The sequence below is a fragment of the Fopius arisanus genome, unplaced genomic scaffold (assembly GCF_000806365.1).
Source record: "Fopius arisanus strain USDA-PBARC FA_bdor unplaced genomic scaffold, ASM80636v1 scaffold00021, whole genome shotgun sequence".
Taxonomy (NCBI): domain Eukaryota; kingdom Metazoa; phylum Arthropoda; class Insecta; order Hymenoptera; family Braconidae; genus Fopius; species Fopius arisanus.
The window spans coordinates 773,938-798,219 of NW_011887760.1; the positions used below are offsets into that span (position 1 = coordinate 773,938).

Genomic DNA, 24,282 nt, shown 5'->3' on the forward strand with positions numbered 1-24,282 from the left:
CAGGTCATCTGTCGTATTTCAATAGATTATCAATCAATGTCACATGGCTTTTACTTTTGGCAATTTAAAATTCTCTTGAATTCTTATGGAAATGCTAATGAGTGCGAACGGAAAATCCTTAGAATTTTCAATCATAATTTTTCTATTCAATTTTTTCATACATGCCCTCATCTCTTGACCTGCATTGTTTCATATTCTATATTTATCATACTACAATTTTGATTAATTCTATGTGCCGGCCAGAGTGTCTCCCAGATAATATCGTGACAAATCCGTGCATTATTCATTAAACAATAGTTATTATTACTGTCTCATCCCCTCTCTCTTTTCCATTTTGCTGTTACTGCTCGAGTGTAAAGTCTCTCATATAAACTCCACACACGAATACAAGGAATCCGATACAATATAACATCAATTATTTGAATAACATAACCTCATCCCACTATCCACAAACGTCAGATTGGCAATAACAAAGAAAAAGTATTGCTGGATCAGGAAGACCTTCACAATGAGTCACTCAATTCTAATGAATAAATTATAGCAAAGTCGATTGAAGAACGAATGAGATTCAAGTTCAGTTTGATAAAATGGAAAAAGAAAGGTAATTTCAATAATTAATTTATGAAGTATAATTGGATGATATGGGGGAAAGGCAGAGAAGAAAAGTTCCACCGATTTTTGGAATTTGGCATTCTTTTTAACAAGCGACTCTATTTCTACGTTAATAAGAATAGTTTGCGGAGCAGAACATGCTACAAGGCATTTAAAATTCGGAGAATGTTTTTCCAACTTTGAAAATTACTTGGATGGTATGTTCAGGTTTACAATGCTTCTCTTGGAGCCTGGAGAAATATTTTTCGAGGACTACAGTGTCCGGATGAAGCTGCAAGGGGATTCAGACAGCGAAAGGAACCAGTGGATGGACGGTAGGTTGAAATTGTGCTCCAAATCCTTGGTGTTCGTCAACAAAGATATCAACTGGCCGCTCCTGAAGCTCCAGTTCAAGGAGGTCATGTCAATGGAAACTGCATCTGTCAGAGAGAATGGAATAGGGGACGTATTATCAGCTGTTTGCAAACAATACACGGAGATGTTGAAGGGGAATATTTTAGAGCCTTACAAATTTGTGCATCAAAGTGCACGTTTCTACATATCATTTAATTACGCTAATCTTGAAGACTGTCTCCCCCAGATCATGCAGCTATTGAGAGCTGCAACATTGCCTACTGCAGAACATAATGCGATGGTATTTAATAGTCAAGTGGTGAAGTACGACAAGTCGAGTTTGATATCCTCATTAGTTAGTTACCTATCAAAATAACGAATTCCTGAAGAAATCGACCGCACAAAAAATAGAACCATGCTAATTTTCTTATGGCCTATTATTTTCGGTGGGACTTAACACGTTTTGGATATGTGACCTATTTTTTTCTGGTCTATTTCTTCTACCTACCCAAAATAACACAACTCAAAATATTACAACAGTAAAATATCCCAACAAAACACCCATTATTTCAAAACATTAGAACAATAAAGAAAAAACCATAATAAATTCGCATATTTGGTATATAATTGTCAATTACCCCCGAACTTTTACTATCTACTCAAATCACTAAATAACGTTATGACCAACGACTCGAAAATACTCTACAACATCACACATTGAATGACCAATTCAATTCATAGAAATCGTCAGACAGTACTTAGTATGGTACACAAAATATATCGATTTCTTAACGAACCAAAAGTAATCTCCAGCTCGCTCAAGCAAATCACAACAATCGACTACATATTACGACGGCATATTGCTTCAGAAATAATTGAGGGCAACAATATTTAGCCAGTATAATACTTCTGTCCAGTAGAGGATTTATATCATAATCCTTGCATTTGTAATATTTTTTAAAATAATATAATGATTTCGTAATATTTCGACTTGCAACATTTTTTACGGCTAATATTTTTGCGAAGTAATATATTCACATTATAATATTTTTACTCGTTATATTTTGAGAGGCAATATTACTATTGAATAAAATTTAGGGCGATCAACTCATGAGATATCGATGTATCTTGAAAACTGTTGACGTGGAAACATTGAAGGATGTTTTTGTAACTCATTAAATTTCGAAGAAAAATGGTTCTGTGATGTTTTTTCTGAAATCACTAGTTTTTTAGATCAATTGACTGAATAGTCAACTGAATAGTAAAATTCGACTTGTTTCCTTACCATCGATCAGATATTGACCAGTGATCCTAAATTCTACAAAATACTCAATAATAATATTTAATTTCTTTTATAGATATCGACGATAGTCCACTCGAGACAATCGAGATTTTCTTTTGACACCTCCTGGCTGGAGGATCTGTATGAAGAAATAATTTTGGAGGTTCAGGCGAATAAAATACAGCCACTAATAGTCAATCCTGGGAGAATACTCTTGACTAATTCAAGGATTTACTTTCAACCGTATAATAATCTCGAACAGCATCCTGTTCTAAAGATTAATTTAAAATCTGTCAAAAGTATACTGAAACGTCGGTTCCTTTTGCGCCAAGTGGGACTGGAGATAAAGTGGGTGAAATTACCAGAGAATAGAGTGGAATGTTTGTTTTTATCGGCAAAAAATCAGGATGATCGTGACAGATTGTACGACAGCTTGATGAGGCAATCGGTTTTACAATTGGAGACTGTACCACAGAATCAGATGACTATTCAGTGGCAGAATGGGGGACTTTCGAATTACGATTATCTTTTGTATGTAAATAGGTAAGTGAATCAATGAACGACTCATTGAAAAATTGTCGTTGATAATTTATTTTCAAAAGATCTATTATCTAGTTAACATACTATTGACTGTGCCAATCTCCTAGCCTGGCCGATCGAACTTTTCACGATTTAACGCAATATCCTGTGATGCCTTGGATTCTACAGGATTACACATCCTCAGATCTAGATCTGAATGATTCAAAAATTTACAGAGACCTCACGAAACCAATCGGGGCTTTAGAGCCCGACCGATTAGAGCGTTTAAAGGTGCATACGAATATTTATGCCGTTATTTACGTCTCACTGAATGCCAGAAATGATTCTATTCTCTTTGCAGGAAAGATATCAGGAAATGTCACACAACAAATTTTTATACGGCTCCCATTACAGTGCCCCTGGTTTTGTATTATTCTATTTAGTCCGGAAATATCCCCAGTATATGCTGTGCCTCCAAAACGGTAGATTCGATCATCCCGACCGTATGTTCAACAAGTAAGTGAAAATTAGTGCAAATAGTCACCATCTTTTTTTTATAGGGATTTCTCCCAGCCTGATGCATTAAGTTCAAAAAAAAAAGACGATGAATTTTGTAATTATGAAAATAAACAACAGTATTCGAGGGGAATTTTGTCCGTGTGTCGAGTGCTAGAATAATGTCGTAAAATTGGTGGTGGGAAAATATCCTGGGATGCTATTATTTTTTAAATAACTTTAGCATTAACAATCACTTGGCAAATGCGTAATTCTTTCCCGAAGAAATATCTCCATCGCTTTCATATGAAATCTGCAGAGTGCGATTTACTGTTAGACGAGTCGTTAACGAGATCTAAAAACCTGACAGTGTGGCTGACGTCTGGAAAAATGTATTGGCGAATATGTCTGACTTTAAGGAGCTCGTACCCGAGTTTTATGATACCTCCAATGGTGGGGACTTCCTGGTGAACAAGTATGGAATTGATTTCGGGTATCGATACAACGGGACCAAAGTTGCAGATGTGCAATTGCCACCGTGGGCCGAAGGTAATTTTTCTGAGAAACAGTGAAACGAGAAGTGGATTGAGTCTCTTTTGCGTATTCTAAATAGATCTGTTTTATTTTAAAAGATTAATCAATCAATTGGAAAGCTATTGGAGAGGGTTTAATTATTGAGTCCGTGGAAAATAAAATCATTTGACTGCGCTCTGACTGGAATAAATTAAATAGGATTTTATAAGATCATAATTTCACGGAATGATTTTGCGTTTTAAAGGGCCGGCTGACTTCGTCCAAAAATTGAGGAATGCTTTAGAGAGTGATTACGTATCACAGCATCTCCACCATTGGATAGACCTCATATTCGGATACAAACAGAGGGGAATCGAAGCGGAAAAATCTGATAATGGTAATAATAATTAAATACAGATGATTCGTAAAATATGAATTTAGTTAATTCTTAAATGTTGTTGATTGCCAGGTAAATTAAATGAAGATGATAATTATTGATTGTTGTTTTCAGTGTTTTTCCATCTATGTTACGAGGGAGCAGTGGATTTAGATACAATCCAAGATATAAACGATCGTCATGGTATGGAAGTGCAAATTATGGAATTCGGGCAAATTCCAAAACAAGTTTTTATTTTGCCACATCCGAGCCGATTAGCCTCCACCGGGAATTTATCCAGTGTCAGTCCGTTGAGCTGTCAGTTGACAATAATTTCATTTAGTTTATCAGTGTAAAAATGGCCCTGATTATAAAATTAATTGGTAAAAATTGATTCTTCAGTGGTGAATAAGGCGAGGACTGCGTTGAAATTGAAGCAGTCAATGGTTTTTCCTTTCCACAAAGAGACAATATCTGGAATAATCCAGATGAATGGCGATGGAAATAGTGTTGCTTCAGTCGGGCATGACGGGGTTCTGAAAATATATTCCTTGATGAATGAGAAATTGACCAGAAGCATTTCGCTTTCCAATTTGCCACTGTCCTCATGTATTTTCTATCAGACAAACAGTGGACAGAATATATTGGTCGTTGGCTCTTGGGATAACACTTTGTAAGTATTCATAAATTCTAAAAATAAATGAGGGAAGGGTGGGGTAATAATCTAAAATTATAAACGTCTTGTTGTCATTTTTTTAATTGTCAAAAAAAATTAAGAATAGAACAATTTTCAATAGGTATCTGTATAATCCCATCCCCCTCTATAAATTCTTATATAAAATCTCCTTGGAAAATTTCATTGAAATTCTGTCGATCCTGCCGAATAGTTTTCCCTGTTCTAAACAAAAACGGGTTTGAAAAAAGATAAATAAAAAGTGAAATATAAATGATGGATTTCAGGATTTTTTACGATGTTGAGTTTGGGAGGATAATAGACGTCCTGCCAGGCCACGAGGATGCAGTTTCAAGTTTAGCGTGGAGTCCCTCCCGAAATATTATCGTATCAGGATCGTGGGATTGCACTATTAAAATTTGGCACAGTTACATTTCCGGATCGAAAATCAAGCTGCGGGATAGCTTCATGGCCCAATTAGATCACGAATCGAAGATCACGTGTTTAAGTATTTCCAGGTAACACATTAATACACTCATATATTAAATAATAATAAGTGAGAATACAGAAGAGCTTCAACCATCTCAAATAAAAATTGAATTTAAAAGAAAATAAATTTCAATGTTCAAACAGACATGAAAAATTGTTGGCATCTGGAACCGAAGATGGAGAGATCTGCGTCTGGAATATGGAGTCCTACGATTTGGAGTTTTCTGTCAAAGGTAAAAAATTAATAAATTATTCCAACATTTGAGATATTCATAATTAATTGCAAACAATTCGTAACGACTCGATTGTCTATTCTGTTGAGGTCATGGTGGAAAAGTAACTGCCACAACATTCGACTCAGAGTGTAAAAATATCATAGCCTGTACAAACGATAGAACAATCAATGTCTTTGATGCTAAGACGAGTACTCGGATATACAGTACGTTATTGGAAGATGAACCACTTGTTCTCAGTTGGTTGGGCTCAATTTTACTCATTGGTGATGCCAAAGGCAATATTAATCTGTGGGACTCTCAAGAAGCCACTTTCTTGTCGACGACACCCTGTCATAATGGTAAATATTCCTCGAAGACTTAAGTGGAAAATTATTGATTAATCATTAAATAAAACATTGAATTCAATGTTTAACATGAAGTTGAATGGTTAACTTTCCATTCAACTGACTCACAATTAACTAAATGGTTATTGATGAATTTCAGGACCATTGACTGCAATTACAACCACCACTGACAATAATAAAATAATAACCGGTGGTAACGATCGAAGAATAATAGTTTGGGACTGTGATTAGCATTGGTAATGGTTAATTTTCTATTTCATAATCTGCTTGTTGTTTAAAAAATCTGAAGAATCAATATGAAGTTACGAATCTTGAGGTGAAATTGGTTGAAAAAAATAAAACGTATTATTTTTTACAAAAGAGATGTCTATGATTACGCATTTTCTTTTATTAGTATTAAATAAAATTTTTGATAAGTTACTCTTGCAACAGGTACCCTCTCTCTCCTTCCATTCTCGCACAATAACATCTGTTCACTATATTGGTAATTTCTTTAATTGTTCATAAGTGATGAAGAATATGATGTTCCAAGGACCCATTCGTAGAAACGTGGGGACGAAGCCCTTGTACAGTGCGAAGAATCCTTCATTTGCACAGGTCTGTTATTGAAAAATTAATTTCAGTGTCAGTATGTCCTGAACATTAAAGTCGTTTGCCTTATATTTTGTATTTATCAAAAAGATGTATTATTTACCTTAATGAAACAGTCTATACTTCCTTTATAAATATGTGGACATAAAGCTCCATTCGAAGTACGTGTTCTCCTTTGGTTCATTAATCGTGTCTAGAGGAACAGAAAAATTGCGAATAATTTTCAATGGATTTGGATGGGCAGAGGAGTACAGCTAGTTTAATAATAATTAATCATTTTTATGTGCTACCACTCACTCGAATAACATCTATAGGTGTAGAAGCGATAGCACTCGCCATACTAGCTGTAGTGCTGGAACTGAATACGAGAAATTAATCTCGATGCTGATTTTTTTCTCATTAATTTACTCACATGAAATGGTTACCAACTCCATCACCGATTCGTGGGATTAGCTTCTGTTTCGTGAAATCGTAAATCGGTAGTTCCACCGCTGCTATAATCGCCGCCCTCTGGGCGGTGGGTCCCACCCCCTGATAAAAATTAATTAAAATTTCGGTAACACGTCATTATTCTACTACAACACGCATTTCGTTCTGCGATTTCTCGTGAATTTAATAACTTATCAAACAAGCATAACAAGAAACAATCTTCAGCGATAAATGGAAACCCTATTTTCGTCATTACAGAAGTTTTTCCATAGCCACAAGATTTTAATTCATATCGCAAATTATTAATTGACATCCGACTGAATAGTAAGGTTTTATGAAAAGTTGGAGAGAAATCGCAGTACAAGATAATGATTACTCATGCACACAGCCACCCACAGCCGGTGTGTTGTAAAATGAAGGGAAGCGAGTGAATACGCTCATTATTTTCTAACAATAAATGAATCCCATAAACGATCTGATTAAATGATTTTACCCGCCATAAACCGCGTACACCTTCATGTTGATAAACGTCGTGGAAGCAACCATATAATGAAAGATTAGTCTCATTACCACTGACTTGCATACGAACTTTCACCACATCAGTTGGATTAGCAATAGCGCTTGATATAGATCCAGCTATTGCAGCACATACAACATTTATAAGCACTAAATCATCGGTTCCCCATTTTTCAGTTGCCAGCTGTTTGATAGAGTAGTATGTGCCAAACTTTATTGTTCCGTACGTCGCCTGCCTCAGTATTGCTGAGCTGATCCTAGTGTGAAAAATAACGAGAAACAAAAAGGAGAAATTCTCAAAATTTCATTGCTGCGCGGGAAAGTCATTGTGCAGAAACTAAAATCTATTTCCATACGTAGGATCGCATGAGTTCAATTAAAAAGTGCAGAGTGGCAGTGCATTCACCGAGAGAAAAACCAACAGATTTTCAAATCGTTAGTCGTACACTCAATAGTAAAGAAGTGGGAAGAGACAACAGAATTTTTCATAAAATATTTTTCGTAGAAAGGAATTAAGCGGCATAGAAAGTACTTCTAACTTTGTTAATGATTATTTTCAATTTATAAATTATTTTATTAACTGATTCGAGCCAAATATTTGGTTGGTCTTGAAAGTTGAGTGATTATTCACATGTGAAACTCTCAAATTTGAATGATATGATAATTATGTAATAATTTTTTGTCACTCGGCCCGTGAGGCAACGCTTCACGACCGCTACGCAGTCCTAGACCCCTGCCTATGAATTCAATGACCAAAAATATTGTTCGTCATACACGGCCAAGAAAAATTTCTCTAACGATTGTATTCGAATTGCTGGTGATTGTGATTTCTCACAATCGCCAGAAAAGTTCCTAACAGAATCTGTTTGTTTTTCTCTGAGTGTACGGTGGTGACGTCCGGGAAATTTTAATCTGCAACTGAGGATAATGCATTGATAGAGTAACAGTTGAATGAATAAAATTGCTCATCCACAATGTGAGTGAAAAATCGATGAAAATCGATAATTACTTAGTTCCACATAATTGTTGGTACCCACAGCCTCAGAGAGGAAATCCGTATGATTCTCCACTACGAGATCAAGTTCAAGGGAAAGAATACCTGGATTTTTTCCATCGAAAGCGTGAGGAATCAAAATTTTGCAGAACTGTTCACGCCAACGATGAAACGAGTAGGCACGGGTAAAAGCTCGAATGCCCAGTCGCCTGAAACCCATCGACTGTTCATTGAGACCAACTCACGAAAATAAATAGCAGAGATCAAGCTGGGTGTAAAATCGATGGAAAAATTCAACAAATGCATCGCCTAATGGTTCCTTCAGAATTGTGCGAGTGTAACGTAAATAATTATGCACATTCCTAAATGAAAATAAATCGTGAAAACTCAATTTAGAAAACTCACCCACAGTACAACGATTTTATTCCCTCCTGCCTGGAAATTTGGACTAAGGCATCCGTCATGCCAGAGTACCTCAAGGTAGCATATTTTTTATCCAATTTCTGACCTTGAATTTGAAGTCTCGTTTTTGTAGTGTCCAGTGGAAAAGTACCTGGAGTATATTGAGAATTTACTCTAAATATGCTCGGGTTACATTTCCTTATCCTTAGCTTAATATGGCGATTAAAAATCTAATGAGTCAAGTCAAATCAAGACAACTGTGGATAGGGCATGTTAATTAATGACGTTTTAACAATTAATCAATGAAATGGATAATTCTTACCTAGTTCTGCAATTATCGAGGCTATACCCCCGTAAATAAATGGACTCCAACCCAGGGGTTTTCCTTCTCCCATTACAATTATTTCTTCTCGGATGATCCTGAAAAATGAAAATCGGATTAAATTAAATCAAGGAAGCCCAGCACCAACAGATAATTCCGGTGAGGATAATTTTAAAGAAATTTAAGGTTAATCTCCCGTCACGTTTTGATAATTATTACGTTACGACAAGCGAATTCTCTCGAATATCTCTTTTTCCCGTTCAAATGACGAGTAACATAACTTGAACTTACTTCCACTGCTGAGTGTCAAGATAAAACAGAATAACAATTGTTGTTTATTCGTGAACAGTCGTCAATCGAACGCGGTTTTTCCTTTTTGATTTCTCCCCCCAAACCCCCACCTGCCCAGGGCTTTGAAACGCAACGATGGAATAAAGCCTTTATTGACACATTAAATTTTAAAAAAGAAATGCGGTTTTTTGTTCCTCGGTTTATTGACTGAATTATTCATAAAGTAATATTTCGTATTTTCAGTTAATTGTTCAACAGGAGTTTTTTTTTTAGTGACAATGGCTTCAGAGAAGCATAAAATGAAGCTGTCAAAAAGCATTTTGGAAATGAAGGTAATTTTTTAGGTTATTTCGATCCAACGCTTCTTTCAATTTCATGATTTTTCCACCAATTTTCATACTTTTGATTACGGGATTTTAATAACAATAATCATATTACATTATAATTATTATAACTTAATTATTGGAGAAATTGACACTTTGAAGTTTCAATAAACATTATTGAGAAGAACCATTTGAGGGCTCACCAGTAACGTGCTTTATCGATTTTTATGAATATGGATTGATTTGAATTATTGTTCAATTATTAGTTCATGAAACGAACAAAGGAGAAGGTCGACCAACAGTTATTTCAAACTGAAGGGGAGGAGTATTTCGAGAACCAGTTGACGACGAGATTGAAGAAAGAATCGTAAGTTGATGAGTTTTCAAATTGTCAAGTCAATTGCACAGAATAAAATTGCCTCGTAGGGATAATTTATAGAGAAACTTCCTCCCTCGTAACTTCACGAGGAAATAGATTTATTTTTTCATCAAAAACTTTAATTTCTTTCCCTCTTTTCTTATATTATTACAGAGGACAATACCTAATCGAGCCGAGTTTCGTGGAATGCGAGAAACTGATAGAAGGACGCTTGAGTTTCCAAGGGATGAATCCGGAGGTTGAAAAACTCCTGGCAGCGGAGGACAACGAAAAACGTGCAAAACTGGAAAAGCTTAAAGAAGAAATATCCGAAAACCAAATGGTTAATCACTACAAAGCCTGTAATCCCACTATGAGGAACAGGAATAAAAAAAGAAGAACATGGGTGCACCCAAGTGAACGTAATGGAAAGCAGAATTCGAAAAAGACGAGATTTATGAAGCCTCCGGATGTTTGAATAAAGAGTGCAAATTAATTATTGTGGAATTTACTACTATTATTAATCATTATGGATATGCTCCCAATTCGTTTTGGCTGCCCAAAAATATGTTATACAACACAAATTAGAGTTTCATTACATGTGAATGAGTTGCGTATTGTCAGACCACTGAGTGGTATCCATAATATTGTTTAACGATAATTATATCATTACTCATTAGCAGTTCTATTATATCCGAGTACAAGAGAAATTTATTTTTTGGTTTTATTTTGCCCGGTATTCCATTCCTGTCCGAATGAAACAATGGACTGTTTACATCTTGGAGCCCGGAGTAGTAAATTGGGGAACCGAAAGATACGCCAAAACAGAAATTGAGGGGAGGTCTGACTATAACGAGTTTCTACTGTAATTGATAATTTTGTTTTAACCTGTTGATTTTTTTCTAATGTCAAACATGTCCTTTTGAGCTTCAAAGTCGATTTTCTCCATTTCAATACCCCTTTCCCTAAATTGTTTATTCATAATATTTAAACGTTATTCATATATTGATAATGCTTCAACAATGCAGAGGAAATTCTTAAAAAACCGAAATTTCAGGGAATTTTGAATGACCAGGAAATGCAAAATAACAACAAAAATCTGTCGAGCATAAATTGAAAATTTGAATTTGAACCGCCAATGATCTGCTTGAAGGAGAGTGGGGCAACACGTGCATGTGTGTTATGATAGATGATTTGTTCACATGGTTTGGTTATGGATGATTATGAGTCTCTGAACTGCTAGAATTCATTCATTTGTTTATCAAAAAAAGCACCAATGTTGACGGAAGAAATTATGACTCAAGAAATTGACAAGGGGGATGCGGAAAAGTGCCATGAGGATTGCAACGCGAAATTATTCTATTCGGATGCTGCTAAATATTGGGAAAACGTGCCAGCTACAGTGAATGGAATGCTTGGGGGTTTTGGATTCATCTCTCATATTGATATCGACGGTTCTGAAGCATTTCTGAAGACATTATTCACGGTAAAGTTGCGAAATAAAATCTGAAAAACCCATTCTATTTAAACATCAATTAATTGTTTAAAACCATTATGAGGTTATTGAAAGCTCAACTTGCCAATAATTAACGAATAAGTTAGAAGAATTAACGAATAAGTAACGAAGTGAATAATCAACGATTTTCTATCGTTTCTGTAGTTGGAAAATCCACCTGACAAAAATTATGCGGTGGATTGTGGCAGTGGCATTGGAAGGATAACGAAAAATTTATTGGTGAAACATTTTAAACATGTCGATCTTGTCGAACAGAATAGTAAATTTTTGAATACCGCCAAGAAGTCCTTGTCTAGCTGCTCGACGAGAATTGGGGAATATTATCCTCTAGGTAAATTTATTTTTTGAAATGCATTTGGATCATAAATTTTTTTCTCACGTCATTTAAGAAATGTTGCACAAATATTCATTACCTATAATAAAATCGACAATCGATCAATTTTTTAATTGAATATTTCCCATTTTTTCTTCAGGATTGCAAGATTTCTGTGCGGCGCCAAGAAAGTATGATGTTATCTGGTGTCAATGGGTGCTCGGACATCTTCGAGATGATGATTTAGTTGACTTTTTCACAAAATGCATGTGTGTATAAGTCATTTAGCATTCTAAATAACTCATCTAAACCGCAAGTGATGTTTTAGAAAAAATTATCCAGTCTTCTTTCACCTCAACATTTATACATGAAAAATGCATTCGTTTTTCTAGGAATGGCCTAAAGGAGAATGGAGTTCTAGTCGTAAAGGAGAACGTAACGAGGTCAGATTATGTGGAATTTGATACTGAGGATTCGTCGATAACAAGACCTTACGACAATTTCAAGTCGTTATTCAAGAAAGCTCATCTAGAGTGTATTAGGGAGCAGAAGCAGCTCCGCATGCCCGGAATATTGTACCCAGTATTCATGTTCGCCCTCAGGCCATCAAAAACACTATTGGCACACCTCGCACTTCAAACGACTGACACGTCTTCTATCTAATTGAAAAATCGTTCTTGGGATGTGCTAGGAGAACATTTACATATCAAAAAAGAATTATTTAATTTATTTTGGTCGTATCTTCTCGTACATAAAATGTTGGTTCAAGTCTTGTGAGGAAGCATTGATTAATCGCCTTTTAACACTATGGAAGTGAGAAAGGGCGAATTTGTAAAGTTCATTCTCCATTTTCCACACAGTTGAGTTTTTAATTTTTTCTATAGTTTCTGGAAGTGGATTCATCTTCTGAGTTGTTTGTCGCAAGTGTGACTTATTGCCTACAATAAAAAACATCATTATCTCTAATTTAATTAACATCATATGTAGAAAATCCTGGTCTTCATCAAGTTATTTGAATAAATTGAAAAAATTTCTGTGAGTTTTGTGTGAATTATAACGAAATATCGACATTTTTCCACTTACTATGTAGGAAATAGTCATAAGCCCCTTTGAAGAATCGTGGAAGTACAAACTGAAGAGTCTGAATAAATTCATCGAGTTCCTCCGTAACTCCAACCAATAAATAATGTTTTTCTAAATTCCTCTTGGCTTCTTCTAGAGCCCACTTGTTACCAACTTCCCTGAAACACATTATTTATCACATAAACCTGATTGAAATTGAAGAAAATTGTCTTTCATTTAGGGGGAAACTCTGTTCAATGAATTTCTCAAAAATATCCCGAAAATTAGTCAAGTTAGCTTATCTCCTTTTACAACTTCTCCACAGAAATGTTTTTCCCTTACCAACAAGCAGGATTATGCCCACATAAAAATGGAATCTGTAGCCACATATTGTTGGGATCACAGTCAGCTTGTGAGTCTCTCACACACTCGTCGAAGGTCTTCGTGTCACCATGTTTCTTTCTGATGAGGTGAGGTCGAAAATTGTCACCGTATCGGAGAAAATAGTAATAGGAGACGAATCTGTCGAGAGGTTTTCGAAGGAGATTTATGTACAATGGAGTTTGTTTTACACCAAACCTGAAAAAATTATTGTGCTCATTATGTTAAAATATTGATCTACTTGAAATATGTATTTGAATTTGGCAAAATAGCTCACTTATTAAAATTTAAAAAAGCCATATGTCCATGGTAGAACGCTGGTTTCATAGAATCCCACTGGGTAATATTATTTACAAATTGTACCTGCAACAAACAATTTAATAATTTGCTCTGCTTGATTCTTTCTATAAAATGTGATGCAATTTTTTAATGTCAGTTTCAGCATTTTCAGTGAAAAATTACACCTATTTTCTATCTCATGATCGCAAATTTACAAGTAAATGCATTTCTTAAATAAAAAATATCTATTCTCACAAAAATTAATAAATTGATCATTGTAATTGAGAAAGGCACAATTACAGTACCTGATTAGCAAGAATGAGTGTGTGCATATTATTAGTGACATTAATATGCAGAGTATGAAATTTGTTTTGTTTGCATATATCGTAAACAACACCAACGAAGCTGGTCGAACCAGTTTTAGGAACCCTATTGTATATCACGATGACGTCATTTGATTTTGATAGTTTCTTCTCAGAATTAGCTTCAATAGCCGCATTCTTCAGTTGATTCTGCACTCTCGTTACCGTTTCCACTGTAAACAATTAAAAATTAGAACATTTCAATAATATCTAGATTCACTTGAGCAGAGTAAAGTGGTCAACACTAAAAACACACCCAACAATTTGTTCTGCTCCTCCAGCGAGTGTATCTTCAACTTAAAATATATGATAACGATAATCAGTAATATTCCCAGCATCCATTGAGTCTGGAAATTCCTTAAAATCATTTTCCTCTATAATGTTTGGATGAATACATAACCGCTTTACTCTACTGTCAGTCTCGAGGCGACATCACTTCGTCTTCTTCTTTTTTTTGTGCTGCTCAAATTCACTACGGCAAACATATTATATGTAGGCTATATGAAAGAGATAAAGAGGTATTTCCTCTCTCTGTTCCACAGTCATTGAAGTGGAAAAGTCTCTTTGCCGAATCTCTCTTTGACTTTTGTGAATTATTATCGAATTCGTCACAGAAATATTTCACAGATCGAGTACTATGATTTAATTTATGTTATGCGGGCAAACAACAGGTACAATGACAAGTGTTTTGACTGTACATAGGTAATTGACTGGAAAACCTTAGGGTGAATTCGGTGTAGCGATTGGTGGTGGAAAAACATCAGCAATTGGTTGGAAAGGGGGGGATGACAAATCGGTCGATGTGTGTCTCGATTTTTTGTCGATATTTAGACATGATAAAGTGACGAATATCCATTAGAAATTGTCTATGGGGATTAGTCCGGGTATGATTACTTTTATTTGGATTTTTAATACTCTTTTCGAGGGGCTTTAGCCCGATGACTGTTGTTTCGCAATTCAATTAATTTTCGTCATTTCGTCGCCTGATGACTTGTATTGTGAAAAGGCCCTAATGGTGATGTCTTGAATTTCACACTGGGCACAAGCACAAGTGAATTGAACACCGATCGAGGAACGTTCGAGGGTTACCGTGTCGGTTTATCCTTGTCTCCAGGTAGGACTTTTTTTTAAATATTTTTTACTTTTATCCTCTATTTTATCTCAAGCTTGGTGATCACTTTTGGGGATCGCCTTGACATTGTATTTGAATTTATTTTGGTTTACTTTGGCGAACCGTTCATTCATTGTTGAATTGTAGATTACGATGATGAATGGAGCTATTTACGGAAATGGAAGATCGGGTTTTTAGGGATTCTTGATTGATTTCCATAACCAGGTTTTGTTTGTTTATCACAGAACGGGTGAGAAATGGCTGCACCAGCACAAGGGGTCATCGATCCGCCCCTCAATGATCCAGTCACGAAAGCTGTTGTTGATAATATTATGGGTAATTTACCCACCAAAAAACCACTCGTGAGGTGCAATGATTGCGATCTCTGCTTCACCAGTCAGACTGTTCTGGACGCCCACTTACAAGGCGCTCGACATGCAAAACAGGTAATTTTTTTCAGCAATTAGGTGCAGTGAACATTCTTGGCTTTTTAAAATATTTTTTTTTCCATGATTTATTATTATTTTTTATAAGAATTTATTAAGGACACATTCCCTGAGCATATGTAATCAAAATTTTTGTGTTGAATCAATGATTTTTCTCTTATATGATGAGAATTCCAAGATATTTACACTAATAGTTGTGTTTTAATTTATAATTTAATTTGAATTTTTAATTTTTGTTTATAATTTAATGGTTGTTATAATGATGGATCCATTTGCGTTGGAAGAATTCTTGAAATTTGGGCGTTCAGCTGTGACCTATGAAAAGCAGAACTTGTTAAAAGTTACAATGATTGTTCTTTGGACTTTTGGAATATTAAATATATAAATAAATCCTTATAATTCCAGATAAGATCAAAAGTGATAATGGCTACCCTCGAAGAGACGAAGGTTGCGTTCACAAAGGACCAAGAGGCAAATGGGCTAAAGTGTAATGTCTGCAACGTGTGTCTTAACTCGATACAGCAACTCCAAACACATTTGAATGGTATATTAATTCCAGAAGTAATGAGTTTCTCTTATTCTGCATTAATCTGTAATTATAACGAATTTTCTTGCAGGGAATCGTCACAAGAAGAAAGTGATGAAAGGTAATAATCCACAGAGGGACAGAAGTTCACTATCCTATGGTTTTAGATGTAGACGAACAATGTATTCGGACAAGTTAGTCCACAAGAATGATATGATACTCATTTATGGCTTGATTCTTTTCACTTTCGCATGTCTGCTGTTTCTACTGACATTTGTTTTTCATCTTTACATTAATTAATTAATTTGCCTAGTGCTTCGAATGATTTGCTTTATTGTGCTTTGCTTTGTTATTTATCATTAACTTTTGAATGATGAATGTGTTCTTTTTTTACTCCATTACTTCGTTGAAAAGCTTTACTTGTTATGCTGTTGATTTGTTTGTTTATTTATTATTTACTGTGTTAGTTTTCTATTTATTGTGAGTATTTTCGAGTTAACGGAGGCCAACTATTGTTTAGGCATTGAATAAATCAGGGATGCGCAAGCCTTCCGTATAACTATTACTCTATTTCTCTTCTTTTCCTTTTCCATTCTACTCTTTCTAATTAGAAATTCATAATTGTATTCTTCTGGGGTCAGGATAATGTGGAACTCTTCGGGTTTCACACTGATGCAAGGTTCTCTTCCAATAATGTTGATTCTTTTTGTGGGCATGAATGTAGCTCAAGCTAATTTATTATCACAAATGGCATATTTCCCAGTTGTGATAGATAGATAGTGTTGATTGCACATTGATGCTTAGGTGCATGGACTGAAGCCGAGGAGGATAAGGAACAGGAAACTGCTGCTCCTGAACCAGAACCTGCACCAACTTCAAAGACAACAGGGGGTCTACTCTCTTGTGAGGCCTGCAATAAGTTCTTCAATTCCAAAGCTCAGTACGATGTGGTGGGTATAAATCATCCATTTCCTAGCGACATCCTAAATCACGGGATCACATCCTGTGGCTATAATGATTTTTTTTTCTCTTTTTTTGTTATCCATGTCTTTGAGGGATTTCTTATTATCTACAGAGCGAATATCTGTGCAATTAACGATTAGTTCTTGAAGATATTCGGTTTCTCCAAAAGGTCGTCCATCACGTATCTAGCGTGTAGTGAATATTGTTTATTTTCATCATTTTTCCGCCCGTTAAATTCTTTTAATAATCTCTCACAAAAAAAACTAGTAATTGTCACATGAACCTCTTTATTTCAGCACATTGCGTCCAAGAAACACTCACAAAAAATAAATCGTCCAGGTGCTTTGAAGACAAAGAAGAGACGATTTACCCCATACAAGAGAAAAATCAAATCCAATGGCAATGGTTCAGGTCAAATGCATCTATCCAACAGCTTCGTATCCGGTGGATACGTCTACAATTCATAGATGAACACTTAATTTCTCTTTGATCCACCTGAATTTCTTTTTTCTCCTTTTCCATTCTTTTGGAATCCACAGTATTACTTGCATATTAATAAACAGGAGAAATGGATAATCTCTCGTGATTCAACTGCTTCTAGAGTCAATCCATAGATTAAATTCGTGTGTAATCAATGATCAATGGATATTCGATGTTATTTCGTGAATAGCTGATTGGAGTTTTATTCAGGATATTCTATTCGAAGATCTCGAACATGTACTCGGTATGCAGCAAGTTTCAGACTGAAAATTATACAAATTATAATACTTTTACTCAATTAAAAAATTCCATCCTGTTTGACAACTACTTCTTGAGCTTCAACTCAAGTGCTTTCAATTATTGGTTATTGCGTGGGTGGTACGTGGCATAATTAAATTTCATTCATATGATTCATTAAATTATCTGATTGAAATGTAAAAATATGTTATTTATTATCGTATTTATTATCTGTCCCTTCCTCTCCCTGCCAAGCAGCAATCAACTAGAGATCTGTTTAACCTTAGCAATTGCGAATTATAAAAAAATTAACGAAACAAATGAAAATTTCAGTATAAAGATAAGGATGACTATTGCGTGAGAGCAATTGCTTTACAATTTTCCTATAAATTATGTAAAAAATGTACCTTGACTTTGTACGGTTCCAGCAGTCGCCTCAACTCATCATTCTGTCGACGAAGGGAGTCGGTCTCTTGCCTTAATTTTTGCCTATCCTTCAGTATCTCGTGATATTTATGCAATCCTATCATCAATGCATCCCAGAGTTTTTCCTTATTCCTGGAGAATATTTCCCTGTATCTCCTCCAATACTCTGTCATATCCTCGGCTGTTATACTTCTTGAGAGAGTAACGCTCTGCGATGTCTTGCCATCACCCCAGATGGTTTCAGCTCGTTTCGCCTCGTGGTACTTCTCCACAAATTCCCGCAGGGCTTTTATGACGTTTTCAGAGTGGATCTGGAGTAAATGGCCTATGGTGCATGTTAGTGCTGGTTCTTGCGGGTTTGGGACAACTAATTCAGCAGAGAAGTGACTGCCTGTTGAAAGCTCTGATGACGATGAAGTAGAATCAGCGGTTGGTTTTTTCACATCTTCGTTTGGATCGGGCAAGTGTTTTATCACTTGTGTGATAAGGCGTATTGATTTCTCATCGAGATCTTCGTTGCATAAACATATGTTCTTGTCTTCTGGCTCTTCTGGTGGCATCTGCTCCAGGAGTTGACGTTGTCTTTCTTCCTCGTCACAGAGTGGGCAGTAGGCGTAAGGCAGGAAGAAAATCATCAATAAATTTACTTGATCTTCTGATTCTATGCTGAGTGCCTGAAATGATCAGTCGCTTTGTCATTATTCCATCAATACGAAGATCAAGTTTTATTTTTCATCAGGTGTTGTGCAATCAATAAATTTATAGTCTTAAATAAAATATTTTCTACTAATGAGATGATTTGTGGAAGGTTTTCGTTTAAAAATAACCAATAGGATGTGATTTTGATGGAAAGAAAAAATAAAAATTTGAGAAAATCAAAATTGAGAATCACTTGGAAGACGTTGTCGAGACGAATAACTACTTGATCGTCGTTTACATGGGTCGAAAGGAGGTCCCTCATTTTGTCTTCGATCAAAAAACCAGTTTGATCAGAAATTTGTCTCATTATGTGGTTCAGTAATTTTTGCTCCTGAAGTTTGCGCTCTGGAGATATGTCTCGCTTCTCAGGAGCGCAAAGTTTCATTATTTCCTTATGATCTGCTTCATCTGTATTATTTAGCTTGTAAATATATGAAAATTATAAATTTGTAAAAATTCCTAATCTCTCCGCTTTTAATTACTTTGTTCGATAATTTGCATTGCTCTGGAATATGAAGGTAAGTCCTCCTTCTTCAACAGTTTTTCCTCGGGTGGCTCCCAGTCCAATCCCAGCATTTCTTCGTAAATAATTTGATCAGCCGTGAGAATCTAAAATCAAACATTAGAATGCCCCTATTAAAATGAAGCAGAGCGATAAGCAGTTAACACACCTTATGAAGCAGTTGATCCGCGGTTTTAGTATTCATCTCCCAAATCTGCATGAACTGCCTGTCATTGACAAAGCTGAAGTGTCGAGATTTGGCCTCCAATTCCTGAATATTTTTGTGTGCCTTCAACACTTGTTCCTGCAGCTTTTCAATTTTTAATTTTGTGTTCTCCTCCAAATCCATGTAACTCTTTTTCAAACTGTTGATGGTATCGTGGAGTTTATTGATTCTCTTCTTCTGCTGATTTTTTACAATAGTATTTTCCCCCTCCCTCCGTTTCAATACGGCGTAACTGTAATTTAATTTTTCTATATTCATCGTGCAGATTGCCTGCATATTCTGGACCTCCTGTTGAAGCTTCTGGCACTCAGTCTCGAGCCATATTTTCTGAGATCTGTATTGCTCCTGATGTTCTACCAGGACCATCTCCATTTCTTTGTCGTATTCCCTCATTATTTGTTTTCTGCGTTCCACACCGTCGATTTCGTTCTGCTGTCGTTTTTCGTACAGATTGTCCCATTTTTTTGTTATCCTTTCAAGGAGAGCACTCCTCTCGTCGATCAGAGCATCTTCAATCAGGACTAATTCACGTCTGTATGCCTTCGACATTATAGTTATCTGAGAAAAAATTGACAACGTCATATTAATGTGATCAATGCATTCAATCGATTAATCAATCAGTCAATAAATTTTCACATTAAATTGATTGGTTTCTTTTTTTAATTTGTAAAGAGAGTATTTTTATTTAGTCTCGATTGGTTCTCAAGTGTGATAATTGCTTCACCTGCATTTCAATCCTCTCAATAAGCAAATTGATATCATCGCTCTGCTTCTTCTGATCATTCTCAAACTTCAAGTCAGCATTTTCCAGTTCTTGCTTCAATTCGGATATTATGACATCCTTCTGAACCAGTACTTCATTACACTTGGCCGTTTGGGATTGAATGCCAGCGTGGATGTCTAGAGGATCCTTGGAAGCTAAAATAGGTGCCCATTTCGAGTTTATTTCCTCGTATTTCTCCAATGAATCAGCAGCTTCATTCTCCAAATGCTCCAATAGGATGTTACGAGTGGTGATCTCGTCTTCTCTGCGAGAGACTTCACGTGCGTCATTAGCTACTCGAACATTCGAAATCTATGGGGTGACAACGCCAATGCAACTATCAGTAATAAAGTTTACAAACTGTAAGGTGCAAGGAAATTCAACGCATTCTAAATTTACAGATTTAGCAATTAAATAGCGCAAAATGGGCTGCGAAAATTCAGATATCAACCGACAATTTATCACAAATGAAAAGAAAAAATTTCAGCAATCTTTTATTAATTAGGAGAGTACGGAATTAAATAGTTTTATTCATTATTAACTTAAATTTAATTTTCGGTATTCACGTACTATTTGAAGGATTGAAAGTCAATGTTATTGAAGCCTCGACTAAAATATCAATCTGAACCGAATTGATTAAACTCACTATTTCATTCCCCTCGGTAATCAACTTCTGCAACAATTCTTCACTAGCATCAATTTGTTTTTCAGTTGCGGTTTTTTCAACGATTGCCTCATCCTCGGTTGGATCATGCCTCCTGCGAACCGTCAGACTCGAATAAAAAGGGGAACTTTTTACATTGAGAGCTATAAAAATACTCAAATTTACTTCTTTCGCGCTTCCAAGGTTCTCTGAATTCTAATCCTTCTCGCTAACTTCCGTTCATTCGGATCACTCGACGTGACAGATGGTTCTCCCAGCTTATCAATTCCACTGCACGATTGCATCTTCGTAAGCGGAATGAAAATTCTTTTCAATTACCGTCAATTTGAAAGCAACTCAATGTCAGACGTAAACATCAATTAAGGTAGATTGCGAGGTGGATTAAGGTTACCATAAACAGCCTGTTACCATTAGAAACCAGGCAGATCGATAATTCCTTCGCCCCGACAAGATGCTCCCACTCATTCCAAATAAAAAATTTGAAAAAAGTAGATAAACAATCCCGAAATTAAATAAATCTTCGCATCCCATTATCTGATTTAATCCTCTCGGTTGTCCACGAAAAAATCTATTAATATTTCAACTATACCTCTATAAATAAATGTAGATCATCTATACGGTTTGCAATCAATTAAATCTTCGCCAATGGTAACAAAAAAATGGATTGATGAAATTAAATTCTATTCCGTTAAAATTGAAAAAATTAAATTCTATTCCGGTTAATGAAATGAACTGCGTGCTCCTATAATACAATCGTCATGTGGCAGAAGTAAAGTTTCTAAAAAATCATCATTATAAAAGCTAGAATTATACAAAGTTGTTTGAAGTGTCAACGTTTCATTAAGTTATCGTGCAAACAAGATTTTTCCTACAAAATGTTAACAAGGCCATTCTAAAAAATTTAGTAATTAAATAATTTAGTAATAGAATGAGATACGGAGCATTCAGTATCTTTCTCACTATTGATTAATCTGTAAAACTGGAAACATCTGGTAAGAGCATCGAAGGACTTATAGCGACAAAAAATACTTCAGATATCGTGCCACCACCTCTGGGCTCCTCTCAATATAGCAGTTTATCTTAAACATCCACTAAAATCAAACTTCCTGGAAGTCATATCATTCAAATATCAAAAATTCCCGCTGCTCCATCAAAAAGGGCGCCGCCAATGAAAAATCGCTATGTGCTACTTCTCCTCCCCGACAATCGGCTCATTCCTTCGGATACAACGGCACCATTCGGTAAATTCCCCTTGAAACCCGACATATCCACCTAAAAAACGAACCAATAATCACCCCTCAATTGTCTCCGTAAAAAAATGCTAACCCCCCAAAAAAAACATCGACCACTGATGTAACTAACCCCAAGATCTCGAGCCCCAAACAATCTCAAAACAACCACCCCCAAAAACAAAAGCACCCTCACACCCCGAGAAAATCCCCGCTGATGGCCCCCCACGGAAAACTGTACCCTGAAACACAAGCATCCGCAGAGCGTCTGCGTGTAGCCCATGGATCGTGCAAAATATCTCTACTTCCCAGATTCAAATGAGGGAGAGACACAACCCGTCGAACTATTTTCCCGAAAAAAAAAAAAAAACAGAAAGAAAAAAATGCCACTAAAACGAGAGCAACAAAGACCCCCGCTCCCAACAAAAGAGATAGTCCTCAACAAGGAGAGTGCGAGCGGGCGATTGAAGCCGTACATCTCGAAACGAGAAAACAAGAACCCAAAAAAAAAGAGATGGCCTCAAGTAAGGTGGAGAGGGGCTCTCGGGGGGTTTAGCTCGTTCGACCCGTTATCCCTCCCTCCGCCAACCGCCTGTCCCCTTGTCCCCCTTTACACCGTTCCACCATTCCCCCTCAACGGGTGAATCCCCACCTGGCCTTGCCCGTCTTCCCCCTACCCCACCGACAAAACATAATGGGAAATGCGCGCGCGCCAAATGCCGCGTCGACGCCATGAAAACCCCTTCGCACACAAAACCGTTTGTAGAAGCCTTCTTGATCCTCGCCCTTCTCGTCGTGTCCCCCCTTACTCGACCGATGATTGTGGATGTGTGGACAGTAAATAGGGGGGAATCAGGATCTCAGTGGGGATAAACCTCTTGTCCCCCACCAGCACCACTACCACCACCACCATCACCAACACGAAAAGCACAGGCGAGGCAACTGGCGACTGGCGAGCGACGAGGGCGACGAGGGCGACGAGTATAGACCAGTATAGACGTACAGATGCCTGGGGAAATGATATTGGCCAGTGTGTGAGAGATGTGAGAGACGGAATAACGAACCAACACAGACAAGTGAAAAAGGTAGACTCATTCTGCTCCCCTGACTTACCCCCACCAGTACTTAAAAAGCAAGTTGGCTAGCGAGCCACACAATCCCGCCACGGTGACGTCACTTCGTGTAGTGTAGTGCAGTGAGAAGGAGCAAAAGCAAGCTCCGTCCGTGTACATGACCCAAGTTTTCAATGATTTTTTCATGATAAAAAATCAATTAACGTGAGTTGTTACTGAAACAGTTACAAAGTACCAACGATAGAGCCAAAAGCCCGCGCTCCATGATTGTTGATAAAACCCAACGACATAAACAACAGTTGATTGAATTGAGTTAACGTTTAACTGTTGTACTGAGGGGTTATTATTTTTTCATTTGCTTTATTTTCGTTGGGTATCGTGTGGGCTTTTGGGGAGATAATGTGCTCTTGGTTGGAGTAAACGAGTTAACAGTGGATATGTGAGTTTGGAGTCTGGATTAATATCAGGCCCCACATATTGTTGATGGAAGTTGGCCGAGTGATATAGAGGGTTTTATTGTTTATGATAAGGGGGTGAGGAATAGTAGGAGGGTGGTAATTGAGTGATGGTTAATGGTGGAAAATGGTACGGTTCATTGGTCGTGTGTCGTTGTGGCCAATTTGGTGGTGTGATGTGGTGATTAGGGGCTTTTAGATTAGTGTTGTACCATGTGGCGTTCAGCAACGGTTCAACTTGCTGCTGCCAGTGGTGTATTATCCCACGACACGTCGGTGGTTACGGCGCTGTATTATCGTGAGCGCTTAACCCTCGTACCATTTTCTCATCGCCGCTGCCACAGCCCCCGTGGGCCACGGGGTCACCATCGCATATCCATCGTGTGATTTTCAACAAATTATCAATAAAGTGCAAGTGTGTGGATACCTCATTTGTTCTCCCCCCCTGTCCCCCCCCAAAACCCCCAAACC

General features: G+C 36.7%; 7 protein-coding genes across 11 annotated transcripts; 4 read left to right on the forward strand and 3 right to left on the reverse strand.

Annotated features, from left to right (window-relative positions):
* Window positions 1-25: 25 nt before the first annotated feature.
* On the forward strand, window positions 26-6,232 carry LOC105264429 (protein FAN-like). The gene is made up of 13 exons (XM_011301286.1): window positions 26-601; window positions 820-1,246; window positions 2,304-2,770; window positions 2,875-3,037; window positions 3,108-3,262; window positions 3,612-3,790; window positions 4,020-4,151; window positions 4,266-4,448; window positions 4,533-4,803; window positions 5,091-5,321; window positions 5,437-5,525; window positions 5,615-5,866; window positions 6,012-6,232. Exons 1-13 carry the CDS (start codon window positions 588-590, stop codon window positions 6,101-6,103), a joined length of 2,655 nt encoding a protein of 884 aa, XP_011299588.1. The 5' UTR covers window positions 26-587; the 3' UTR covers window positions 6,104-6,232.
* Window positions 6,233-6,240: 8 nt separating this feature from the next.
* On the reverse strand, window positions 6,241-9,219 carry Bmcp (uncoupling protein Bmcp mitochondrial). Its single transcript, XM_011301295.1, has 7 exons — window positions 9,127-9,219; window positions 8,808-8,955; window positions 7,386-7,665; window positions 6,876-6,994; window positions 6,761-6,821; window positions 6,567-6,656; window positions 6,241-6,471 (listed from the first exon to the last, which is right to left on the reverse strand). The coding sequence occupies exons 1-7, from the start codon at window positions 9,197-9,199 to the stop codon at window positions 6,349-6,351; spliced, it is 894 nt and encodes a 297-aa protein (XP_011299597.1). The 5' UTR covers window positions 9,200-9,219; the 3' UTR covers window positions 6,241-6,348.
* Mpp6 (M-phase phosphoprotein 6) lies at window positions 7,618-10,812 on the forward strand. Of its 4 annotated transcripts, XM_011301294.1 has the most exons (6): window positions 7,618-8,384; window positions 8,448-8,739; window positions 8,814-8,882; window positions 9,691-9,749; window positions 10,007-10,107; window positions 10,273-10,812. In XM_011301294.1, exons 4-6 carry the CDS (start codon window positions 9,696-9,698, stop codon window positions 10,574-10,576), a joined length of 459 nt encoding a protein of 152 aa, XP_011299596.1. In that variant the 5' UTR covers window positions 7,618-8,384; window positions 8,448-8,739; window positions 8,814-8,882; window positions 9,691-9,695; the 3' UTR covers window positions 10,577-10,812. The 4 variants fall into 4 exon arrangements, with proteins under 4 accessions (XP_011299596.1, XP_011299595.1, XP_011299592.1 ...); XM_011301293.1 differs by lacking the exons at window positions 8,448-8,739; window positions 8,814-8,882; XM_011301290.1 differs by lacking the exons at window positions 7,618-8,384; window positions 8,448-8,739; window positions 8,814-8,882 and adding an exon at window positions 9,202-9,285 and having other exon boundaries at window positions 9,661-9,749.
* Window positions 10,813-11,278: 466 nt separating this feature from the next.
* On the forward strand, window positions 11,279-12,610 carry Ntmt (N-terminal methyltransferase). The gene is made up of 4 exons (XM_011301296.1): window positions 11,279-11,584; window positions 11,759-11,945; window positions 12,088-12,196; window positions 12,320-12,610. Exons 1-4 carry the CDS (start codon window positions 11,375-11,377, stop codon window positions 12,588-12,590), a joined length of 777 nt encoding a protein of 258 aa, XP_011299598.1. The 5' UTR covers window positions 11,279-11,374; the 3' UTR covers window positions 12,591-12,610.
* Window positions 12,611-12,633: 23 nt separating this feature from the next.
* On the reverse strand, window positions 12,634-14,704 carry Hs2st (Heparan sulfate 2-O-sulfotransferase). The gene is made up of 6 exons (XM_011301300.1): window positions 14,268-14,704; window positions 13,955-14,184; window positions 13,648-13,733; window positions 13,332-13,568; window positions 13,011-13,168; window positions 12,634-12,865 (listed from the first exon to the last, which is right to left on the reverse strand). The coding sequence occupies exons 1-6, from the start codon at window positions 14,377-14,379 to the stop codon at window positions 12,654-12,656; spliced, it is 1,035 nt and encodes a 344-aa protein (XP_011299602.1). The 5' UTR covers window positions 14,380-14,704; the 3' UTR covers window positions 12,634-12,653.
* Window positions 14,705-14,800: 96 nt separating this feature from the next.
* Window positions 14,801-17,633, forward strand: LOC105264436 (zinc finger protein 385B-like). Of its 2 annotated transcripts, XM_011301299.1 has the most exons (7): window positions 14,801-14,895; window positions 15,018-15,125; window positions 15,368-15,568; window positions 15,974-16,112; window positions 16,186-16,215; window positions 16,899-17,044; window positions 17,354-17,633. In XM_011301299.1, exons 3-7 carry the CDS (start codon window positions 15,380-15,382, stop codon window positions 17,522-17,524), a joined length of 675 nt encoding a protein of 224 aa, XP_011299601.1. In that variant the 5' UTR covers window positions 14,801-14,895; window positions 15,018-15,125; window positions 15,368-15,379; the 3' UTR covers window positions 17,525-17,633. The 2 variants fall into 2 exon arrangements, with proteins under 2 accessions (XP_011299601.1, XP_011299600.1); XM_011301298.1 differs by having other exon boundaries at window positions 14,837-15,125.
* Window positions 17,634-17,710: 77 nt separating this feature from the next.
* On the reverse strand, window positions 17,711-23,187 carry LOC105264435 (dynein regulatory complex protein 1). Its single transcript, XM_011301297.1, has 9 exons — window positions 23,159-23,187; window positions 21,220-21,338; window positions 21,037-21,148; window positions 20,352-20,702; window positions 19,571-20,185; window positions 19,382-19,508; window positions 19,093-19,307; window positions 18,182-18,874; window positions 17,711-17,800 (listed from the first exon to the last, which is right to left on the reverse strand). The coding sequence occupies exons 2-9, from the start codon at window positions 21,336-21,338 to the stop codon at window positions 17,744-17,746; spliced, it is 2,289 nt and encodes a 762-aa protein (XP_011299599.1). The 5' UTR covers window positions 23,159-23,187; the 3' UTR covers window positions 17,711-17,743.
* Window positions 23,188-24,282: the final 1,095 nt, after the last annotated feature.